Raw genomic sequence first — 23,376 nt, 5'->3', positions numbered from 1 at the left:
ATTTACCCAAGATTTTGGGTGATGGTACTCAACATCCTGATGAACACCTTGCTGTATTTTATATTGCATGTGGTGTTTTGGGAGTTGAACATGAAGATGTATCTGTAAGGTTATTCATTGAAACCTTACAAGGTGTAGCTGTTGATTGGTTTTACCATTTGCCTGATAACTCTATCACTAATTGGGCTACTCTCAAGACAAGGTTTGAGGCAAGATTCAAACCTTCTGAAGATGAGCATGCGCTCTTGGTGCAGTTGACTCAAATGAAGAAGGAACCGCGAGAGCCTATGCGGGAATTCGTTGCTAAATTCAATAAGTTGTATAACCGCATTTTGGTTGCTTCACAACCTACTGCTGGAAACTTAAAATAATTTTTTATAAATGCACAATTGTCGGAGGTGAGTTTTCTTTTGCGTAGAAATGATCCTACAGATTTGGCTGCTACACAATAGTTGGCCACATCAGTTAAAGATGATCTTATCCTTGCTGGTAAGATAAAGATAGAATCAAATGGGTTCAAACAAAACTCTTCTTTGGATGCATGGTCTACCAAGATAATAGATCCCATGGTGCAGAGGTTGGTTAATGAGTTGGTTGCCCTCAAAAGGCAAATAGCTCAAGGTGTATTCTCTTCCCCTTATGATGAAGACATTCCAAGGAGGCCATATCCAAATACTGCTCCTAGTTATGTAGCTGAAAATCAAGATAATCTTCCTTCATCACCAAAAGGGATTGTTGTTGAGGCACCACCAACAAATGCAACAATGGAGAATTTTGAATCTGAACAAATTGATCTTGCTAATCTCTTCCAAGAGGAGGAAGCAAACATAGCTGACGACTCTCATATTTGGTTTATGTAGTACCAGAAATTCGATGAACAAAAAGAATGGACCATGCTAGATACCATGGACAATACACAACAAGAGGTTGAAGGCCACTTTTCAAAGGTGCTAGTAAAGGAGGATCATCACATCATGAGATGTGAAAAGATGGACATGCATGAAGGTCCCAATCAAGTTGAAATGAATGCATTCATTTTCCAAGGTCATGAACTTGGACATATCATGCATAAGAGACCTACCCCAGAACTTGATGAAGATCATTTCATGAGTACTATAGAAGAGTTTTGTTCAAGTCTTGTTGACAATCCTCTCAAATCTAAAGTTTGTGAACAACATGTTGAGGTAAGTAATGTAGTCACATTTTCAATTGACTCACATGAAGAAACTCGTTCTTTTCAGCATGAGGTTGTAATTGAATAAGCAACTAATAAAGGTGTAATCAGTAAGAAGAATTTGGTTTATGTCCCATCAAGAGGATGTCCAATCAGACATCTTTCTTGGTTGGAAGCCAATGGAAAGCCAAAGGTTCCACTTGTACATGAGCTTGAAGATACACTTGAGGAAGAGGCCAACCATGCATTTTCAGCTAAGCAAGAGCAGTTTGGTTTCAAAAATCTACTTTGGAGCAGCAATACATATGATTCATTTCAAGAGGAAGGTGAATTCGTTCATCTTTTCCAAAGAGTGTTGCATCAGGTTCTGGTACACTTGTTCGTGCTTCTATTGGTTGTGGTTGTTAATGACCATGCAAGGAACTGCAAGCTACTAAAGAAAGGCAGCTACTTTGATGAGCCCATGAATGGTTTCATTTAGGAAGAATTCCATCGTCAGTTAGATTACGTTAGGTTAGTTTCCTTTTTCAATAAGTGTAGTTACACAAGTTTTTGTCTTGTTTTCATTTGGTTGATTTGCATCAGTCTTATTTTCTGTGTCTTTGTTGCTTGACTCTATAACCCAATGGATACAAGCACTTGGAGTTTTGGATTATACAACCTTCATTAGTGAAGGTCGTTCCCCAGTCAGAGCTAATTGTTGTCACCGATTTCAGGTAACCTGAATCGTGGTACAACCCCTACGAAACTTGCCCATTTTGTAGCCTACGTTCTCTAAGGTTGATCGACTTCCCTTGTAATTTGTGTCAGTTTGCATCTTCGTTTTTGTCATTTTCATGTTTTTTCCTTCATCTTTTATTTCATCTTTTAATTGCACTTCGGGTTTTAAAACCCGAAATGCAATGTTTCTTATGTTTTCCTGCACATCGGGTTTTAAAACTCAAAGTGTAGTTTTGGTCTGCCAAGTAGTGTAGGTCAGGTTTTGCCTTGGTGCAGGTCGAAAAGTTCTCTCGACCTGCAGGTCTACTCATTGTGCAGGTCAGATTTTAAAACCTGACCTATGAGTCTACCTCATGGTGCAGGTCAGGAGGTCTGTCTATTGCAGGTCTTCCCCAGTTGCAGGTCGGGTTTTAAAACCTGACCTGCAACCTAGGTTTTCCCCAACTGCAAATTGGGTTTTAAAACCCAACCTATAGGAGACTTTCATGTGCGGGTCGGGTTTTGCAGTTTTGACCCGCTCAAGTGCAAATTGGGTTTTAAAACTTGATGTGATGATTTTTTTGTCTTTTTATCTAAGTGTAATTTTGATCTTGCAGACATTATTTTGGGTCTTTGAAGCCGACAATCTGATGGTGAATATTGATTTACATAATGAAAATGTTGTAGATTCTGGCAGATGACTGGTTCTTTTCCAAGTAAATCTAGAGGGATGAAAAAGAAGAATAAAGTGTCCTCATTGACACTACTTTTTCATGTAGTTGCATTCTTAGTTACTGCAAATTTTCTTGCAGTTGCATTTTCATTTTATGCAGTAGTTGTAGTCAAGTGGGACTGTGCAATTGAATTAGTCAATTGTGCCCACCTTTTTCTCAACTTCTTTTCCTATATAAGGAGGACCTCATTTGTAAATATTTATCTTTTATGATGCTAAGCAAGACACTGTCGAAATTTTGCCTCAACAAAGACTTTGAGCTTTTTGATGTAAAGTTGTATTCAAGGAAATAAAGATAGCAATCCACGAGTTTCCAAACTTTATGTTGGACTAAAGATTGTGTTTATGAGTGAATTGTTCTTATGTCCAGTTCTTATAATCATTTCTTAAATACTTGAATCTTTTTGGTGATATTGTTTATATGAGTAAGAGAGCTTTCTAATTATGACAAGTAGAATTTGTGCTATTTACATATTTGGGAAATCTTCTGATAGTTAAATGATTACATAGTAAGCTTTGCATTGCTATTAGCTGCTCTTAGTTTTTAGGATAATTAATCACATTTTGGAGACTTTGAGCTACAAGTTGTGATTATAGTTGTAAGTGTGGTGATTATAGTAAGTTGCACTCACGTAAGACTTTAAGCTTACATGATTGTCTAGATATTAAGAATCTTTGTCAAGAAGTTCTATTTAGTTGTTAAGTTTATTGAGTTACAAGAAATATCACTAAGTGAAGGGAAAATACATTAATTCTGTAAAAAGCGAATTACATGCCCTAAGCTTACACCTGAATTTTGTTTTCATAAGTTGTTGAAATACCCAAAATTCCAATAGGGAACTCCCCTTGATGAGAGGAAAGCCTTTGTCTTAACATAGCTGTGTGTGAAATACATATTTTGTCATTGGTACACTAGTGACAAAATATTCACCCAACAGTATTGTAACAAGTTTGAATTAGTTTAATAATTAATAGTAATAATAAAAATAAAATAATAAATTAAATTAAAATAATTAAAATATTTTTAATCCAGACAGCTAGTTATAATTAGATTTTTCTAATTAAATATTTAAAAAATTTATTATAGAGTATAAATAGAAATCAATAAAATATATATTACATTTTATTTCAAATTAATGTAAATAAAATAAAATAATGAATTAAATTAAATTAAATAACTTAAATGAAAATAAATTAAATCTCTCTATATAAATAGAAGTCAATAAAATATTTACTAGATTTTATTTCAAATTATTGTAAATAAAATAAAATAATAAATTAAATTAATCTAAATTAAATTGAATAATTTAAATTAAAATACAATGCATATTTAATATTGTAACAAGTTAGAATCAATTAAATATTTAATTTTATTTGACTATAGCATGAAATTATATAATTTAAATAAAACTAAATAAAATAACTTAAATTAAAAAAATTAACTTATATTAAAATAAATTGCAAGTGTAGTATTGTAATAAAAATATTTTAAATAACCTTAATCTGAACAACCAGTTCTAATAAGAGTTCTCAAATTAAATATTTAAAATTTTCATTATATTACTCTATATATATAAATAGAAATCAGTAAAATATATACTAGATTTTCTTTAAATTAATGCAAATAAAATTAAATAATTTAAAATAATTAAAATAACTTAAATTAAAATAAATTAAATAAAACTAAATTAAATAACTTAAATTAAAATAATCTAAATTAAATTAAATTAAATTAAAATAAATTAAATAATTTATATTAAAATAAATTGCATGTGTAGCATTGTAACAAGTTAGATATCCAATATGAAATGCATAACTATTACTTATAAAAAGACATCATCATGCATTCAAATAGATAAATTCATTCTATATTTAGAACATTTTATTTATACTTTATTTAAAGCGACAAAGTTTGTTTATTTACCTTCAATTACAAAAGAATAAAAAGTCATTATGGATTTTGAGGAAGCCAAAGAAAGGAAAGGACAACATTAGTGTGTAAATTTGAAGGTAAACAACAATTCACATATTCTAACTTTAGTTTATCATTCATACTTTCTTCATATATCCTTTCTCATTATCTTATCAATCTATTCCAATCTTCAATTTTGTATTAAGATTATCTCTCTATTTTCTAGTTGAATTCATTTGTTGTGTATACATTAAAGACCTTTGGATACAAGTAGGACTTGTAAATGGAGCTTTAGGATATATTCGAAAAAATTATCAATAAACTAGGAAGTTCTCCACCTAAACTAACAACATATGTGATGGTTGAATTTGACCATTATTCAAGAATACCATTTGACAATCATCATCCAAATACAATACCAATAACAACAATACAAAGGGGCAGGGCACTTCAATTACCATTAAGATTGGCATAGGTATTAACAATACATTAATCTCAAGGGTTGACTCTATCAAAAGTCACAATTAATATAGAAACACGAGAAAGAACATGATTAACATTTGTGGCAATGTCTCATGTAAAGTCTTTGGAAAGTCTTAAAATAATGCCAACATTCTCATTTGATTGTTATGGAAAAATGAATAAAGGTAGACAACTTGCAAAGCGAAAGACCGAAGAAAATAGATTAAAATATATTTGATGTAATATATCTTTCTTCAAATAATATGAAATAAATTATCATTAATAAATGTGTAATTTTCAACTATGATAATAATTGCTACATCCTTATATCACTTCTTCATTTGTATTTTTATAAAAATATTTACACATTCTCACTATGAGTAATATAGTAATATAAATATATAATGATATAACAATAATTAGTCTTAATAGATTGTTTTTGAATGCTGAAGAGTTAAATAGAAATGTTAAAATATAAAACTATAGTAATATCTCAATAATAATTATATATATATATATATATATATATATATATATATATATATATATATATATATATATATATATATATATATATATATATATATATAATTTAATTAATATCTTAATAATAATTTAATATTATTAGTATCATTTTTTAAGCTATGCTACACATATGTTGTTCTACTCTTTTTACTATTTAACTACATACATTTACTTCAATTGAAAAAAAATTCAAAATATGCAACATTTTCTAAATATACATCATGTAACCTTGCATCATTTGTTTGTTATGATAAGAGAAATGCTAGATATATGTTTCTCTACTTTATTTCAAATGAAAAAAAATTCTATAAATTTATCTAATTACCCCACCTTAACATATATTGCCTTTAAGTTTAAAATATTTATCTTCTACCATTCAATATTGATTTAAAAGCTAAAAATAATTTCCTTCCAGGTGAGAAAAATGTCGTGTAATATATGTGCATGGGCGTCCAATTGGTTCCAAGGTGAAAATGAACTTAGATGTAAAAAATATAATCTACAAATTGAATTATAAATTTATGTGACTAGTCAATTTGTGAACTTAGATGTATATGGAAGGCCACTATTAGGCCAACTCAATATGAAGTTCATGAGATTTCTTAAGGGACAATCATGAATTAGTTTTTACACATGACCTAAGTTTAATTATTCAATGCATCAAGTCATGTCATCATTCAAGTTGTTACATGCTCACTATGGGATACCTACATTATATGTTGTGAAGTCCAACATAACAATCAAAATTCGGACTCTTCTTCATGATATTGAAAATGAAGAGATATTATGAGTGCATAAATGGTTAACAAAATAAAATTTGACACAAATTTCGAAAACCTATTTCCACATTGTATCTATGACCAAATTCAATGATTATAATATAGCGTAGATGCTTAAATAGTTATTACTACTTCGTGAATGATTAGTCAAGTGAATTTTTTTCTATTTTTTAAATGTCATTTTGATAAATGATTCCAAATTTTTAATTTGCATAATATTTTACAAATGTTTTTATTATACCTCAAAAATATGATATTGCCTTCATCTTATTTTAATTATCATTAATTCAAATTTTAAAACCAAAATTAAATTAAAATCGATCACACTTTATCATTGAATGTATAAATATTCCATATTTAGAAACTTGATATCTAAAAGTATAGGCATACTAGTTATAATATTATATTTTTATATTTCCACGAAACTCTTTTGAATTGTTGTTATTATATTTTATATTTCTATTAAATTCTTGAGCAAAACAAAAAAAACTATTAAGACATTATTATTATATTATCATATCATTATATTTTTACTATGTAGGGACACTTTCAATCCCCTATAATTAATAATATTATTTCTAATTTATTATTAGACTATTATTTTATTATATTATATATTTAAATCAATGTAAAATATTTTTTGTTTTTATATATATTTATTTGAAAAAGAATATTAATATACTAAACTTGTAATAAAAATAACATAAAATAATAATAAAATATGAAATATGTTTTTTTGTTTTTCATGCATTTGAATGTCACAAACACATCAAATTAAACGCTTTTAGTTATTATTCACAAACATTTTTGCATCTATGTGAATATAGTTCATTTTAAGTGGCCCTCCCAATAAATGAAATGTTAGTACAAATCTATCCAAGGATCAAATTACACCTTTAACTATACTTTTTTTTATAATTATATTCTGATTTCAATTTAATTATACAGTCAAAAATACATTATGATAGTTGAATAGATAATGGTTATCCCATATCCAATTCCATACCACTTGATACCTCTTCACTGAAAAACTGATCTAATTGTAATAGAAACAACACCCTCATTTTAATGCTTATTTGTACAAAATGACAAGTTTATATTGAAAAAGTGCATTCATTAAAATGATCTCTGCAAATGCTGACGGGGTAATTTTGGGTGTGGGGCCACTCCCCATCAGAAACAACAATTCTAGGTATCCTATCCTAAACAGAATTCCTCGTCCCTTTGCGAAACTTCCTCGCATTCCCAGGCATGTCATGCAAAGTGTTCTTGTTTTTTAGATTATTTTTGGAACATTCTTTTGCCAGATGCCATCCCATGAGCTGAGCCGCGAGACCCCTAAACCAACGTAGTGAATTATTTTATTTTATTATTTCAGCAAATAATTTTTCAAAGATTCTTTTGAATGGCAGTGGTAAGCAGGTTTGAGCTATTGGTGGACCTTCTTTATCTACCACTCAATCAAGATTAGGCACGTGGCGTTATCATTTTATAGATCACATACATAAATTGGCCTTATTCTACCATGACCTTTAAAAGATGGTCATTTGATAGATTGCATACACTGATGGTGATTGAGGGGATGGACAAGGAACCTGTGTAGTTGGTTAACAATTTTACCTGACACTTGTAAAGCAAGGTAAAATATGGATCACCGATAGTAGGTATACACTATTCGATGTCACATTGGCTTTCAGACATGAGCAGCCAATCTACCAAGCAATACACTTTATTGATCCCCGCCCAAAATTGTGAAATGTTCATTGAAAATTACAAGCCAATTTTTTCCTTTGCTTAAGTTTTTCAGCACAAGCAGTTGAATTGGAAAACAGTCAAAATCATTTGTTAAAGTAAGTAGACAGGAATATGAAATTGTAAGAGGTATTTTCATAGCTTATACAGTGTTGATACGAGGATGAGCAGGGGTAAAGGCTATCATTGGATAGTTCTAATGTACCAAACTTCTCTCTATGAGTAGCCTCTTCTAGTATTGGATTACATGTTGGCTTTCATCGTTACTTGCTTAGGGCACCTAACTTTATGTATGATCTAATAATCTTGTAAAATACCCGAACATTAAAACATATCAACTACTTCATAATTTAAAGCATATGCGAAGATTGGAAGGAAACCTGATATGTATGAGGACTCAGTTATAAAATTTATTCAAATACAGGATTTGACTTTACAATGAAAACTAAAATTCAACGTATTCCCAAAATTGTGATACATAAAAGAAAACACTTTAAGAAATAAATTATAAGAGATCTTAAATACACCTTAATTCCCACATGAATGCACATAATTTCCATAATGACGGTGTGAACGAGAAAACACTGAGCATGTATGGCAGTGCATAAATATTTATCTTAAAGCAGCGAAGCAGGGGAGTCTCCACATCTTCGAGCCTTCGAGCGTATCATAGAAGACAGCCTACTAAGGTTAGCAGGCTATTCTTTTTTCGCATTTTAACCAAAATATCGCTGGTATCCAAAATATCCTTCCTTCCACCAATTTTTTAAGGCAACCTCTATTTTCCGTACCATAATTGGGTTAGCGAGATTGCCATCGAACATAATAATCAATCCATGAACTGTCCAAGCAACTGGACATGCTAAATAGTTTAAAATCCACCATTTTTGGATTTTCTGCTTTATATGTTACAACATAAAAAGTTGACAATTAACCTCTATCATTGGAAATGGATACAATGTAACTTAAATTCATTCCTCTGTAAATATAGCAGTATTTGGTCTGAGCCTGAGATTAAGGTACTCTGTGATAAATCAAAACTTTTAGTTTTAAAGATTTCTGTAAACCCCTTCCCTTTCTTCATAAAGAGGATCAATTGAATTATTTTATTAAAGATATTGTACGAAAAAGGAATTCATTAATTGTTTAATTTGCTTAAAAAACCTGCAAAGGACATAAAAACTGCAGAGTAAATAAAATTGGACATAACACTTATAGATTCCTAGAAAAGTGCAAAAACGAAAGTCAGTCAATACCTGTACAGCCCTCCAAAAGAATGTCGTAATTGTCAGCAATGCCCACCTGCAAAGCAACAATTAGATACCAATATTAACCCCAGTTCCTACAAACATCAAGTCCAATTTTTGCAACCATAGTCCGAAGAATAACAGAACCACCATTAGCCAAAGCTTAACCATAGCTACCAATAAAATGCACTGTTCAAACAATTTGTATGAGCTGTTAAACCACATAGGAAAGGAAGAAAAGAGAAATGAGAAAAACAAAATAAGTGTTACATTATGCATTAAGAAAATTGAGTGCAAAGAATATGAATGAACATACCTAGAAGCTGAAATGTTTTTTCTAATTTCTAAGACCATGAGAAAATCAGAGTCTTTCTCATTAAATATGTTACTTCTTTGAGCTACTATAATGTTACATACATATCTGTTCTGAAATTCAGTGCAAGAGCTTTTACGGTTTATACAAATTTCAGAATTTCATGTGTGATATCTGTTTCTGAAATTCATGTGAATGTTAAGTTTCAAACTCCATCTAAATAATAATTAATTATGGATTTTATTCTTTCAAAAGAAAATCTTACCTGATCTTAAAACATTCCAAGTCATCCTTAAGCTTCATGCTAAGAGCATCTGGTACTCGAGAGAAACAGCCAGCCTTGTCATCCTTCTTTCTATTTATAAACCAGTTTGGAATCTTGAATTATCAAGGATTCACCAATATTGCCGTTAGATCTTCCCATTCTTGTGTTGATAGCTCTTCAGCCCTGTCTAATCCAAAGCCATCCTGAAAACCCTATCCATCACAGTTCTTAAGAAAGTATTTACCATTCAAATGCTCAAACTAGCATTTTGACAAAAACTGAATAAAGAAAATCCACAAAATTTGTACAATTATGTAAGACTGAAAACCCTAAATTGAATATGAGATGAAAAGTACAATAAAAAAAATAAAATAAAATTTTTTCCTCGTCTCAACATTAGCCTTCTTGCAAACAATGTTACCAAGATGGCAATCAATACCCTTAACGGGAAAACAATCATGATCTCCTGTCACCGATCAACACTTTTGTTCAACAAATGAACAATCTGTTGAAATTTTGCTTTCAATATAACCAACTTTTAAGCAAAAAATCTTTACAAACAAACTCTAATCATATGGGATAAATGTGTCTCTCAATGCAAAGGTCTCTGCAGCAAACTGCTTAAATAAAATCCCTAGATTCTTCTCCACGAAACTGCTGGTGAAGAAACTCGAAATGTAATACTTGTTATCAAGACGAAAAAGACAGTCTGCGTTACTGAAAAAGTCAAAATATATTTTACTGTAGCTGTAAAGACAAACTCCATTACTGAAAAAGGTGAAGTAAAAGATTTCTGTTGATTGGTCCCAACCAGTGTATAAACAGAGCACATTTACTAACATTCTCCAATTTTAGGGATAATGATAAAATAACAGTGAAAGATAAAAATAGGAAAAGGGGTCGAGTAAAGGACATGCCTCTCACAGTTCAGGGCACAGATGATGAAGAAAACCCCCGGAAATATTTTCGCTGGTTCCAAAACTAGCACTCGAATCACTTCTACCCATTAAACGATTCTCAATTCATCCCAGAAGAGGGCGAAAGCAATCACAAATAATCATTCTACACAGGGTTAAATTCTCCAAGTTACCTCTGACGTTCAAGAAGTTATGCCGGGTAGGTTTATGGAGAGTACCCAAATGAAGGATCGCTCGTTGAGTAATGACCGCATGGCAATTTCATAAAATTTGCGCTTTGAAAACATGGGCGTATCTTCTGAAGGAAATGCTGCTTTCTATTCAAGCCTTTTGAAGGAAATATTTTGGTCCGGGCATAGATAAGAAAATGTGGGTGATTATGCACGGGAGTCCCGGCCCTTTCCGTTGCAGATCCTCCATCACTCAGTAAATTCAGGGTCGAGTACAGATGTGTCAAACCCAGTGAACTAGGGCTAATGGCGAGAAAATCAAAATGAGATTCAAAACCTCTATGATTCCAACATGGTTCTGGAATTTTATGGCCAAAATTGTTGGTGTAAATAATTATTCATTATGGATATTATTACATCTCACTTAGAAATGCATTTCATAGTAGTTTGGGTATGAGACACTTGGGTGTTTGTGCCACATTGGGATAGTGTGTAGGAGAAATTCCACCTTTTATAGTGTTGATCTTGTTGTTACACTCCACATTCAGTGGGTGATCCACCTCATGTGGACTATTATATTATTTTTTCTACCTACTCACACCTATTTCCTACCTACTCTTGTTTCTTATTGAGTCACATGTTATGTTTGTGTGCTCATATATCCCTAACCTTGCCTATATAAACAAGTTCATCTACATTGTATGTAATTGATATTATTGATCATTTTCAATTGATGAGAATAGAGTTTATTCTTGTCCTATATTTTGTCTCTATTGTACTTTTCATTTTGAGCTCTTGATGTTGGCAAAATCTCACAAAAATGTTTCCAATCAACAACAAACGATTCCAAACAATTCCAAAAGTTATCCCTAAATTTATTCGCAAATAGCATCCATCATCCACTATATGTGCATCCACTTGATTGGTTCTTTTAATGTAAAGTTATATATATACTTAAAAGGTCTATTTTTTTAATATTTTGAAAATGATTTGTTTGTGAGTTGTAATATATCAATTAAATGAATTTTTTATTTAATAAAAAAAGGTTAGATACATGTAATGTTGTGTTCACACTAGACATATATAATTGTATATATGTTTATTTTTTAATGAAGGCTCCACGGTAATTAGTACACCAGGCACTATCTTGAGTACGTAGTGAAGACGTGGCATTTATGAAAAAAAAACGTGGCAGTTATCATATTATTCAATAAAAATATTAGAAAATGTAAAATCAGATACTTGAAAATTCCAATTGTTTAGCACTCACAAAAATGCAAGCTGACCTAATTAACGAACGTATGCCGTATTAAACTCACTCACGAAATAGCATTTAAAATGTGTGTGTGCATACATATATGTATATGTATAATAAGTATATATGTAGATATTGTATTTATCTATGTATATATAATATGTTGTAATGGTGGAAAAAAGATAAATGATGGAGATCACGAGGAAGCTACTTTTCCCTCCAAGGAGAGATGAGAGTTTCGCTATGGATTCCCTTCAAACACTTTTCACCTAACTACATTGGAAGAGGAGAGGAGAATTCACTAGATTCAACTTGTCGACAAGAACAAGATGGAATTATGAGTGAAATAGGAATGATAAGCTAATCCCCCCTTTTCTATTTGAAATGGAAAGAAATTGATTGAACTATGTAAGGCAAAAGTTACAAAGAACTGATTATAACTTAAGATTGGGATATGGGATGAAGTTGTGCACCTGGACTTGACAGTAATATGTTGAAACGAAGTCGCCCTATGAATTTGAAGAAAAGTTGTCCAGATCGTGGCGGGTATGTACAGGGTCCTCCGAAAAATCCGTGAAATGAAAAGGGTTTTTTCACCTTTGCAAATGGAGCTCGAATCCAAAAGTACATCTGCGCACCTGCAACCTACACACATAAAAGAGAGGAAAATGGGTTGGGATTGGGGGTTTGCCTTTAGGTCAAACCCCAGTTTTGGAATTAACTAAGTAATGAAAGAAAGTACTTGCAAGTAGATGTAAATGAAAGACTAAATTGTAAATCACCTCAAGAGAGGTTGTGGTAGTAATGTTGATAGAAATTCTTGTGTGGAACTGAATCTTTTAATCAATCTCCTCTTCAATGGTGGAATCCTTGACTTGAATGCAACACCTAGCCTTGAAGGGAGACTTGAGAATGCTCAATGCTAGAAAAGAATGCTTGATTGCTTATGCAACTTGACAAACGCCAATCTTATCCAACTTCAACTTATGCAACCTCCACTTATGCAAATGAGATGATGAATGCCCCTTAAATACATGTTAGTGGATTTAATTTTCATCATAGGCCTGTAAAGCGGAAAATAATCGAACCCTAGTTGCTCTCCCTTCTTCCAACTCCAAGGAGAGAGAAGGGAGGTTACTAGGATTGACGGTTTTCACTTAGGGGAGACTTTACATTCAAAAGAGGGGTTGAAACCCACAAGATCCAATCCCACACAATGCAAGATTGGATTCTAAATGAGTTTCAAGGGTTAAGACAGCAAGGCTACCCTCTTTTGTAAAGAATGTGCATAGAATGATCAAGCTAGGAATGCATAGAAAGTGAGAAAGATTCGCTTATAAACTGAGATAGGGATATAGGATGAAGCTGCGGACTTGGAATTAGCAGTAAAATGTTGATATGGCACTGTCCTGCAAATTTGAGCAAAAGTTGACGGGACGATAGCGCCCAGCGTGCACACGGTCCTCCGAAAAATCTGCGAAACGAAGGGGGATCTATTCGTCTCTGCATAAGGATTCCAGATCTTCAATTTCAGCCGCATACCTGCAACCTACACACAGAAAAGCGAAGACGATTGGGGGGTTAGGGATTAGGGGTTTGCCCTTAGGTCAAACCCCGGTTTTGGAATTAACCAAGAAATGAGAAATGATGTAAATGTAAATGATTGTAATGTAAAACAAGTACTAGTACCTTGTTGTAAGGATGTTTGTATCCTTATGTGCGAAGGTATAGATGTTGTTGTTTGTTGTTGTTGTATGTTGTATGTTGTAGCATGTGATCTCCTCTTCAATGGTTGAATCCTTGTCTTGAATGCAACACTTAGCCTTGAATGGAGACTTAGAATGACCAATTGCTTGAAGGAATGCTTGAATGTTTGAATATTGCTTTCACCTTTTTTCCATCCATCTGAATGAGAGAGGAAAATGTCGTTTATATACTTGCCAATTAGGGTTAAAAGACTGATTTTCCCGACCTTAGGCCGACCAAGAAATATTATTTTCCAATTTGCAAACAAAAAGACCCGAAGCCTCATAGGAGACTGGGCCCAAAATAGGGCCAGGGACTAGGGCGCTGGGTGCCATGGTCTTGGGGGACCAGGGCACTGGGCGCCCTGGTCCTGAAGGACCAGGGCGTTGGGGGCTCTGGTCCCACCTCCCGAGACAGCATGGTGCAAGGAGGATCAGGCCAGGGTGCTGGAAAAATGCAGTTTTTGATGTCGTGAGCAAGTTTCGAGGTCTCCATTCAGGTTCCGTGTTGCGTCACCATCATGAAGACCAAAATGCGATCGAAATTGCAAATGTCGCAATTTTAGGATGCTACATTTAGCCCCCACTTTAGCGGGAGTATAAGCGTATGCTCATACTTCCGGTAAAGTACAAGGAAACAACATTGAAAGACTTTCACCACGTCAAGGAGGAAAGACACACCAAGCCCCCAGTGGACTAAGGATCTTACGACTTCGATTGACAAAGTAAAAGGGAAGATCACGAGGGAGAACCATGACTGTCAGTAGTAAGGTTCCCTCACTATGAGTCATGCAAGAGAAATACCAAAAATTTTCAAGGCAAAGCTAAGTTCGCCAAGAAATTTTCAAGTATCTTGAAGGGATAGACAGGGTGTATGCCCCCCTATGTTAAAGCGATCGCACACTCCTCAACGGGGGTGATTGCTTTAACATAGTGATACACATAAGAAATGAGAAGGGAAAGGAGCACATTATCACAAAGATTTAGCCCCCAAGTGTGAGATAAACCCAAGGATAATAGATACAAAACACAAAGCACGAGGTGACTTCGCTTTCCTCGGGGTCAGTATGTTGTATGATAGTTCATGTATATCATATGTATGTATGCATAATTGTTCTTCATTCCCCAATCAAGGAAGGTCACCTAGAAGAAGGGAACACATGTGTCTTTCAAGTCAACATGAGAGAGACCAAAAGAGATCTCAATGCTTTGCATCGTCCTCAAGTAGACAACACTAAGGACAACAAATAGAAGAATGAGAATAACATATAGAAGAAGTAACAAAAGAGAGGAGGAGAAAATCTTCTATGCTAATGAAACTAGTATAGCACGTCATCTACCCCCCAATCTTGCTGATCAATGTTTCGGGAAGGCAGGGAACACGCTAGAGGAGGAACATCCAACACAGCAGATGGAGCTATCACAAGATCCAAACAAGGGCTATGTTCATGTTCTGAGCCACGTTGTTCTTGTCTAGGAGCTAGGATAAGTGCTTTAGAAAATTCGTTAGATAAATGGTTATCAATATCAACAAGTTCATATTCACTATCAGAAGCAAGGGGAGTAACATGTTCATCATGAATAACATTTTCATCTATATCATCATCAAGATTTATAAAAATAGGATCTTTAACCCGCACAGGATCAAGACCATCATGCATCTTATGTTTAGGAGATTTTGGAGAAAATGGAATAATGTTTGTTGAAGGTGTTTTTAGAGATTGCAAAGTTTGAGAAGCAGCTGCTTGAGCCCTAAGACGACGCTTTCGTCGGCATTCATGTGCAGAACGATTTCGTCTAGTCTTAGTAGGAAGTGGAGAAGATTAAGGAGGAGGAATGTTCTCATCCTTATCACTTGGGTGTTTAGGTTGTGGTCTCTTAGGCTGGATAATAGGAGAAGAGGAAGGTCTCTTCTCTTTATAAAAGGATGGAGTAGGAACTGTTCCATATAAAGGAGGAATTTTTGGTTTAGGAAGGAGACCAAGTCCATCATGACGAGGAGGTATAGGTCTGCTTTTAGAAGGTTTATTAGGCATAGACATAGTCACATCCATAGGGATGGGTTGAGAATCTTCTTGAGGAAAGACATTAGTTTTATTTTTCAAAGGAAGAACTTCCTTCTCAAGAACGATGGGAATATCAAGTTTGGGTGTTCTAGGTTCACTTAGAGATAGGATCATATCTGTTTTCCACTTTTGATAAGATTTGAAAAGATGATCACTTCGCGGAGGAAGGGATTGGAATTGCTTAGGCCAAAAATAATCAATAGGAATGATAGAAGTTCTTTCAGCTGGTTTAAAGAGACTATGATTGACAGTAACAACTTCACCATTATGGGGAAATTTTAAACATTTATGAATAGGAGAAGCAATAGCTTTCATGGAAGATAGCCAAGGATAGCCAAGCTTCACACGAAATTGTTCGGATGAAGGAATAATAGCAAAGTTCACATCAAGGGATTTGTTATGGACCTCAATAGGTAATGTAATAGAACCAACTGCAGGAGAAGAAAATGTATCAAATAATTTCACAACCACATCTGTTTTGTCATAGATCACTTGATTCAATTGCAAAGTGAAAAGAAATTCTTCAGTAATAATATTAACCATGCACGAAGGATCAATAAGCACTCCACGGCAAGGTGTATTCTTGACTTTTGCAACTATGTATAAAGGACCATCGGGTGCCCTGATAGTTTCACTAGAATCAAATGTGATGGAAGGTTCTTTAGGGTTTTCTTGCTGCTCTACAAAGTTAATCACATTCAGAGTCATAGACACAAGACCATCAGATGAAAAAGAGGAATCATTAGTCTCAATCGCATTAGAGGTATGAGAAGGTAATGGATCAGTAAAAATCTGAAGATTTTGGTTAGGAGGAGCTACAGATGTATTGCCTTTATCATTCACTCCAGAAACAGAGATAGTATTATTATCAATTAAATCTTGAATTTTACCCTTTAAAGCAAAACATTTTTCAGTATCATGCTCAGGTTGACGATGAAATTGACAAAAAGATTTGTTATCAAAATAAGGTGAATTAATCTTTGCAGGATCAATTTGCCTTACAGGAGGAAGAGTAAGCACATTTTGTTCCAATAACTTATTCATAATACTATGCAATGATTCATTCAAAGGAGTATACTTTCTTTCTTTCTTGAAAAACTTAGAAATAGGAGGCACACCTGATGCTGCATTCACATTGTTGTTGATGATGTTTTCATTGAATTTGATGGAATCTCTGTTCGGTTTAAACTTTCCAAATGGTTGTTGACTGCTATCACCCTTATCACTCGGAGCCATAGGATGTGATTGTTCCATTTGACTCACAGTCAGTTGATAATTGTGAAGAGTTGCACACAACTGTTGGAAAGAAGTAAACTCAGAAAACAGAAGTTTGTCTCGAATATCTTTTTGTAAATTAGAAATAAAAATTCTTTGAATATCATTGTCAGGCACTGGAAAAGAAATTTGAGCATACAAATGCTTATATCTACCAATGAAATCAGTCACTTTTTCTTTAACACCTTGTTTACAATGCATTAAATCAATCAAAGTAACTTTAGGACTTATATTGTTTTGAAATTGTTGAATGAAAGCATTTGCAAGTTGTTCGAAAGAAGTAATAGAATAAGAAGGCAACGAGCAATACCATTGTAGGGCTTTGTCTCTTAATGTTCTAGTGAATAGTTTTGCAAGGAACCTTTGGTCATAAGCAAAATCAGTACATATTGTTTGAAAAGTCTTAACATGTGTTAGAGGATCTCCTTTACCATTATAAAGTTCCAAATGCAGGATTTCAACATGTTTAGGAGGGATAGCTCGAACAATGTCAAGAGAAAGTGGGCTCGCAACATCAAATGTGGGCACACTAAACTTAGATTGATTCATAGAGGCAATTTGTTGCTGTAAAGAAGAGACAGTTTGTGCAAGATTATTAATGGTCGCTTCAGTCGAAGAATTCATATTAGATGTGTTAGATTGTGATGGAGGTGTTATGTTATTGAAAGAAGGTAAAGAGTAAGGTGGCGGGACACTATGATAGTTAATCATAGGAGAGGATTGGAAAGGAGGAACACTACAAGGAGGAATGGAATGGTTGAATGAATTGCCCCCTTGCGTCATGTTCATTTGTGGAGATGTAATAGGAACACTCATTGAAGGAATGAATGAAGAGGTTGGGTTAATTGAAGAGGAAGGATTGCCCCCATGACTAGTGATCATAGGGGGAATGTCTTGTATAGAAGTAGTCATTATGTTTGATGTAAAGGTAGGTATGCTAGCAATAGGAGTTGTCAAAGGAATAGAATGATTGACCTTAGTGGGAGGTTGTGTATAACCTAAAGTTTCGGCACAACTCTTTATAGGCATCACATTCGAATCCACAATGTGTGCAATACCACGCAAAATATCAATTCCATTCTTATCACTTTGAAGCATATGTTTTAGACCCTCAATTAAAGGAAGAGCTTGACTATCGGGGTATTCTTGAGACATCCATTGTCGAAAATCGTCAAATTGATTATCCAATTTCGAAAGTTGTTCTACAGAAACCTCATGGAGAGCTTCTTCATCATTAGGAGGATTAGAGGAATTACCCATGTCCTCGTTAAAAAGGCTATTCAAATTAGGTTCCATCCCCTCGGTAATTAAACCTCGAAAAGACTTAATTCTAAGGTTTCGTCTAACGGGAATAGTGTAAGTAGGGCTTATTGTTGTAAAACTCATGCACTAGAGAGGGAGAGAAGATTTTGATTTTAGAGGTAGCAAATTTCAGTAAAATCAGCCAATCTTCTAGATTTAAGCTGTTAAATGCAATCACGGCAATCTCCCGAAATTTTGGAAAAAATGTCAGGGACCATGGTGCTCAGAGTGCACACGGTCCTCGCAACTTTTTTCAAAATTTGCAGGGATGAAAGTTATGATGATTTTAAAGCTAACCTGAAAAAATTGAGTGATTTTACGATCTGTAGATAGGCCAAATTAAAGTTGCAATCTCAAAATTGAACCCTACCAAGATTGTCAAAAAATGCAAAATTTGAATTTTGAAAAAGAGAGGGAAACTGAAATTTTGAATTTAATGATTTTAGAGGGAATACCAAAAGCAATGCAAGTTTTGAAATTTAAAAGTTGATTCAATTTCACGCAAAATTCAATTTTGAAAGCGGAAATCAAAGTTGTTGTAATCAAGCACTTAATTTCAAAAGTCACAAATTGCAAGAATTTGAATAAAGCACTGAAATTACGAATGAATGTTGACACACTTTTCAGATTTAGGACAGTAAGAACACAATTTTGACACAAAATTTCAATTTCAACAATTTTTGAATGATTAGAAGCCCTAAACCAAGCAATCACAAGACCAACTTTGACTGTAATTTTGAAAGTGTTAGATTTGATAAAATCAACCAAAATTCTGGATTTTAGTAGAAAAATACAGTAAGATCTAGCTCCCGAAATTTCAGAAAAAATGTCGGGGACGATGGCGCTCGGAGTGCACATGGTCCTCGCAAGTTTTTTTCAAATTTTCAGGGATGAAAGATATTATGATTTTATTGCGGATTCCAAAGTTACAACTGATTTGGAGATGTTTTGATCAGTGAAATTGTCGGACAAAGGTTGAATCAAGAGGGTTTCAAAAATTAGGGTTTTGACACTTAACCACTTAATTTTCAAAATTAAAGCACAGATATGATTTGATAATTTGCAATAGAAGGGTAGATCTGAAACAAGCATTAACAATTAAACATTTCGCAAGCTTAATTACTAAAAAAGAAAATTTTAGGGTTTTTATGCAATCAACCTCTAAAATTTTGCAAAAGATCAAACACGGAAATGTAATCAAGGAATCCAATTTTCAGATCTAACCATGAATAATCAGAAAGGATGTTCACGTCGGGTTCACCAAAATGTAAAGCGGAAAATAATCGAACCCTAGTTGCTCTCCCTTCTTCCAACTCCAAGGAGAGAGAAGGGAGGTTACTAGGATTGATGGTTTTCACTTAGGGGAGACTTTACATTCAAAAGAGGGGTTGAAACCCACAAGATCCAATCCCACACAATGCAAGATTGGATTCTAAATGAGTTTCAAGGGTTAAGACAGCAAGGCTACCCTCTTTTGTAAAGAATGTGCATAGAATGATCAAGCTAGGAATGCATAGAAAGTGAGAAAGATTCGCTTATAAACTAAGATAGGGATATAGGATGAAGCTGCGGACCTGGAATTAGCAGTAAAATGTTGATATGGCACTGTCCTGCAAATTTGAGCAAAAGTTGACGAGACGATGGCGCCCGGCGTGCACACGATCCTCCGAAAAATCTGCGAAACGAAGGGGGATCTATTTGTCTCTGCACAAGGATTCCAGATCTTCAATTTTAGCCACGTACCTGCAACCTACACACAGAAAAGCGAAGACGATTGGGGGGTTAGGGATTAGGGGTTTTCCCTTAGGTCAAACCCCGGTTTTGGAATTAACCAAGAAATGAGAAATGCTGTAAATGTAAATGATTGTAATGTAAAACAAGTACTAGTACCTTGTTGTAAGATTGTTTGTATCCTTATGTGTGAAGGTATAGATTGTGTTGTTTGTTGTATGTTGTATGTTGTAGCATGTGATCTCCTCTTCAATGGTTGAATCCTTGTCTTGAATGCAACACTTAGCCTTGAATGGAGACTTAGAATGACCAATTGCTTGAAGGAATGCTTGAATGCTTGAATGCTTGAATGTTTGAATCTTCATATGTTCATCCTCTACCCAAAATGAGAGAGAAAATGTAGTTTATATACTTTCCAATTAGGGTTAAAAGACTGATTTTTCCGACCTTAGGCCGACCAGGAAACAATAATTTCCAATTTGCAAACAAAAAGACCCGAAGTCCCCTTAGGAGACCGGGCCCAAAATAGGCCCAGGGACCAGGGCGCTGGGCGCCCTAGTCCTGAAGGACTAGGGCGTTGGGCACTCTGGTCCCACCTCCCGGGACATCAGGGTGCAAGGAGGTTCAAGCCAGGGTGCTTGAAAAATGCAGTTTTTAGTGTCATAATCAGGTTTCAGGGTCTCCATTTAGGTTGCGTGTTGCGTCGCCATCGTGAAGACCGAAATGCAGTCGAAATTGCAAGTGTCGCAATTTTAGGACGCTACATTTAGCCCCCACTTTAGCGGGAGTATGCATGCTCATACTTCCGGTAAAGTACAAGGAAATAACATTGAAAGACTTTCACCATGTCAAGGAGGCAAGATACACCAAGCCCCTAGTGGACTAAGGATCTTACGACTTCGATTGATAAAGTAAAAGGGAAGATCACGAGGGAGAACCATGACTATCTGTAGTAAGGTTCCCTCACTATGAGTCATGCAAAAGAAATACCAAAAATTTTCAAGGCAAAGCTAAGTTCGCTAAGAAATTTTCAAGTATCATGAAAGTATCATGTAAAGGAAAAGGGAGGGAGGGAGGGACCTAGGGAGGGGAAGGGAGCGAGGGAGGAAGAGGGAGAGGGAGAGGGAGATAGAGAGAGAGGGAGAGAGAGAGGGGTGGGAGAGAGGATGGAGAGAGAGAGAGAGAGAGAGAGAGAGAGAGAGAGAGAGAGAGAGAGAGGGAGAGGGAAGGAGAGAAGATTAAGGACATTCCATTGTCTTTTGTTTTATAATATATTGGTAGGTGAACATGTCTGATGTTTTTCAGGCCATGTTTGAAGGGGATTTGATGGTTCAAAAGAAAGAAGTGATTTTGATAAAGGTGGTGGGAGATAAGATTATTATGTTCCAAGTGGTATATTATGAGATGTGTAAACAAAATATAGTGATGAAAGAGGTCGGAGGAGAAAGTATTGTGTTTCAGGTTGTAGGTTTCCTAGAGAACGAAAGAGTAGAAGTGATAGTGGAGGAGGTAGGAGGAGAAAGCTTGACAGTGTTTCTGAATTTTCTCTACACAAGAAAAGTGGATAATGAAATTTTTGCCAATTATAAACAACTTGTGATGCTTGCAACCAATTTTTTAGATAAATAAGTTGTTTACCAAGTTGAATTTATGTATGGATGGGGTATGGAGGAAGGGAGAGAGGGGGAGAATGTTGGTTTGTTATTTTTGTAAGCAGTATTGGTACTACTTTTTATATTGTAATAATGGTTCATCTTGCCACCTTAAGACGCCATATGACCCCTTAGGACATCATATGCTCCTAAAGGGTGATGTGGTGTGCTAAGGGGTCACATGATGTCATTAGGTGTTCTGTGGGGTCCTAAGGAGGGAGGGAGAGATAGAGAGAGAGGAGGGAGAGATAGAGAGAGAGGGGGGATGGGAAAGTAAGGGATATAAAGGGGGTAGGGAGAAAGAAATAGTGGGGAGGGAGAGAAGAAGAGAGAGAGGGATGGGGTATGGAGGAAGGGAGAGAGGGGGACCATGCTGGTTTGTTAATCTTGTAAGCAGTATTGGCATTGCTTTTTATATTGTAATAATGGTTCATCTTGCCACCTTACGACAATGTAATGCCATCTTTCCTTTCATGATACTTGAAAATTTCTTGGCGAACTTAGCTTTGCCTTGAAAATTTTTGGTATTTCTTTTGCATGACTCATAGTGAGGGAACCTTACTACAGACAGTCATGGTTCTCCCTCGTGATCTTCCCTTTTACTTTGTCAATCGAAGTCGTAAGATCCTTAGTCCACTGGGGGCTTGGTGTATCTTGCCTCCTTGACGTGGTGAAAGTCTTTCAATGTTATTTCCTTGTACTTTACCGGAAGTATGAGCATACATACTCCCGCTAAAGTGGGGGCTAAATGTAGCGTCCTAAAATTGCGACACTTGCAATTTCGACTGCATTTCGGTCTTCACAATGGCGACGCAACACACAACCTGAATGGAGACCCCGAAACCTGATTATGACACTAAAAACTGCATTTTTCAAGCACCCTGGCCTGAACCTCCTTGCACCTTGTTGTCCCGGGAGGTGGGACCAGAGCGCTCAGCGCCCTAGTCCTTCAGGACCAGGGCGCCCAGCGCCCTGGTCCCCCACGACCATGGCGCCCAGCGCCCTGGTCCCTGGGCCTATTTTGGGCCCGGTCTCCTAAGGGGACTTCGGGTCTTTTTGTTTGCAAATTGGAAATTATTGTTTCCTGGTCAGCCTAAGGTCGGAAAAATCAGTCTTTTAACCCTAATTGGCAAGTATATAAACTAAATTTTCTCTCTCATTTTGGGTAGAGGATGAACATATGAAGATTCAAACATTCAAGCATTCAAGCATTCAAGCATTCCTTCAAGCAATTGATCATTCTAAATCTCCATTCAAAGCTAAGTGTTGCATTCAAGATAAGGATTCAACCATTGAAGAGGAGATCATTTACTACATACTACTACAACATACAACAAACAACAACATCTATACCTTCACACATAAGGATACAAACATCCTTACAACAAGGTATTAGTACTTG

General features: G+C 34.9%; 1 protein-coding gene across 2 annotated transcripts; it reads right to left on the bottom strand.

Annotated features, from left to right (window-relative positions):
* Nucleotides 1–8,464: 8,464 nt before the first annotated feature.
* On the bottom strand, nucleotides 8,465–11,415 carry LOC131070644 (ABC transporter G family member 29). Of its 2 annotated transcripts, XM_058006228.1 has the most exons (4): nucleotides 10,997–11,415; nucleotides 9,862–10,064; nucleotides 9,293–9,338; nucleotides 8,465–8,932 (listed from the first exon to the last, which is right to left on the bottom strand). In XM_058006228.1, the coding sequence occupies exons 2-4, from the start codon at nucleotides 9,897–9,899 to the stop codon at nucleotides 8,753–8,755; spliced, it is 264 nt and encodes an 87-aa protein (XP_057862211.1). In that variant the 5' UTR covers nucleotides 9,900–10,064; nucleotides 10,997–11,415; the 3' UTR covers nucleotides 8,465–8,752. The 2 variants fall into 2 exon arrangements, 1 of the variants encoding a protein (XP_057862211.1); XR_009112358.2 differs by having other exon boundaries at nucleotides 8,900–9,200; nucleotides 9,862–11,415.
* Nucleotides 11,416–23,376: the final 11,961 nt, after the last annotated feature.

This window comes from Cryptomeria japonica, chromosome 5 (genome assembly GCF_030272615.1).
Source record: "Cryptomeria japonica chromosome 5, Sugi_1.0, whole genome shotgun sequence".
Lineage (NCBI taxonomy): Eukaryota > Viridiplantae > Streptophyta > Pinopsida > Cupressales > Cupressaceae > Cryptomeria > Cryptomeria japonica.
Note: the sequence above shows the minus strand (reverse complement) of the source record. Positions and strands in the feature narration are given on the sequence as shown.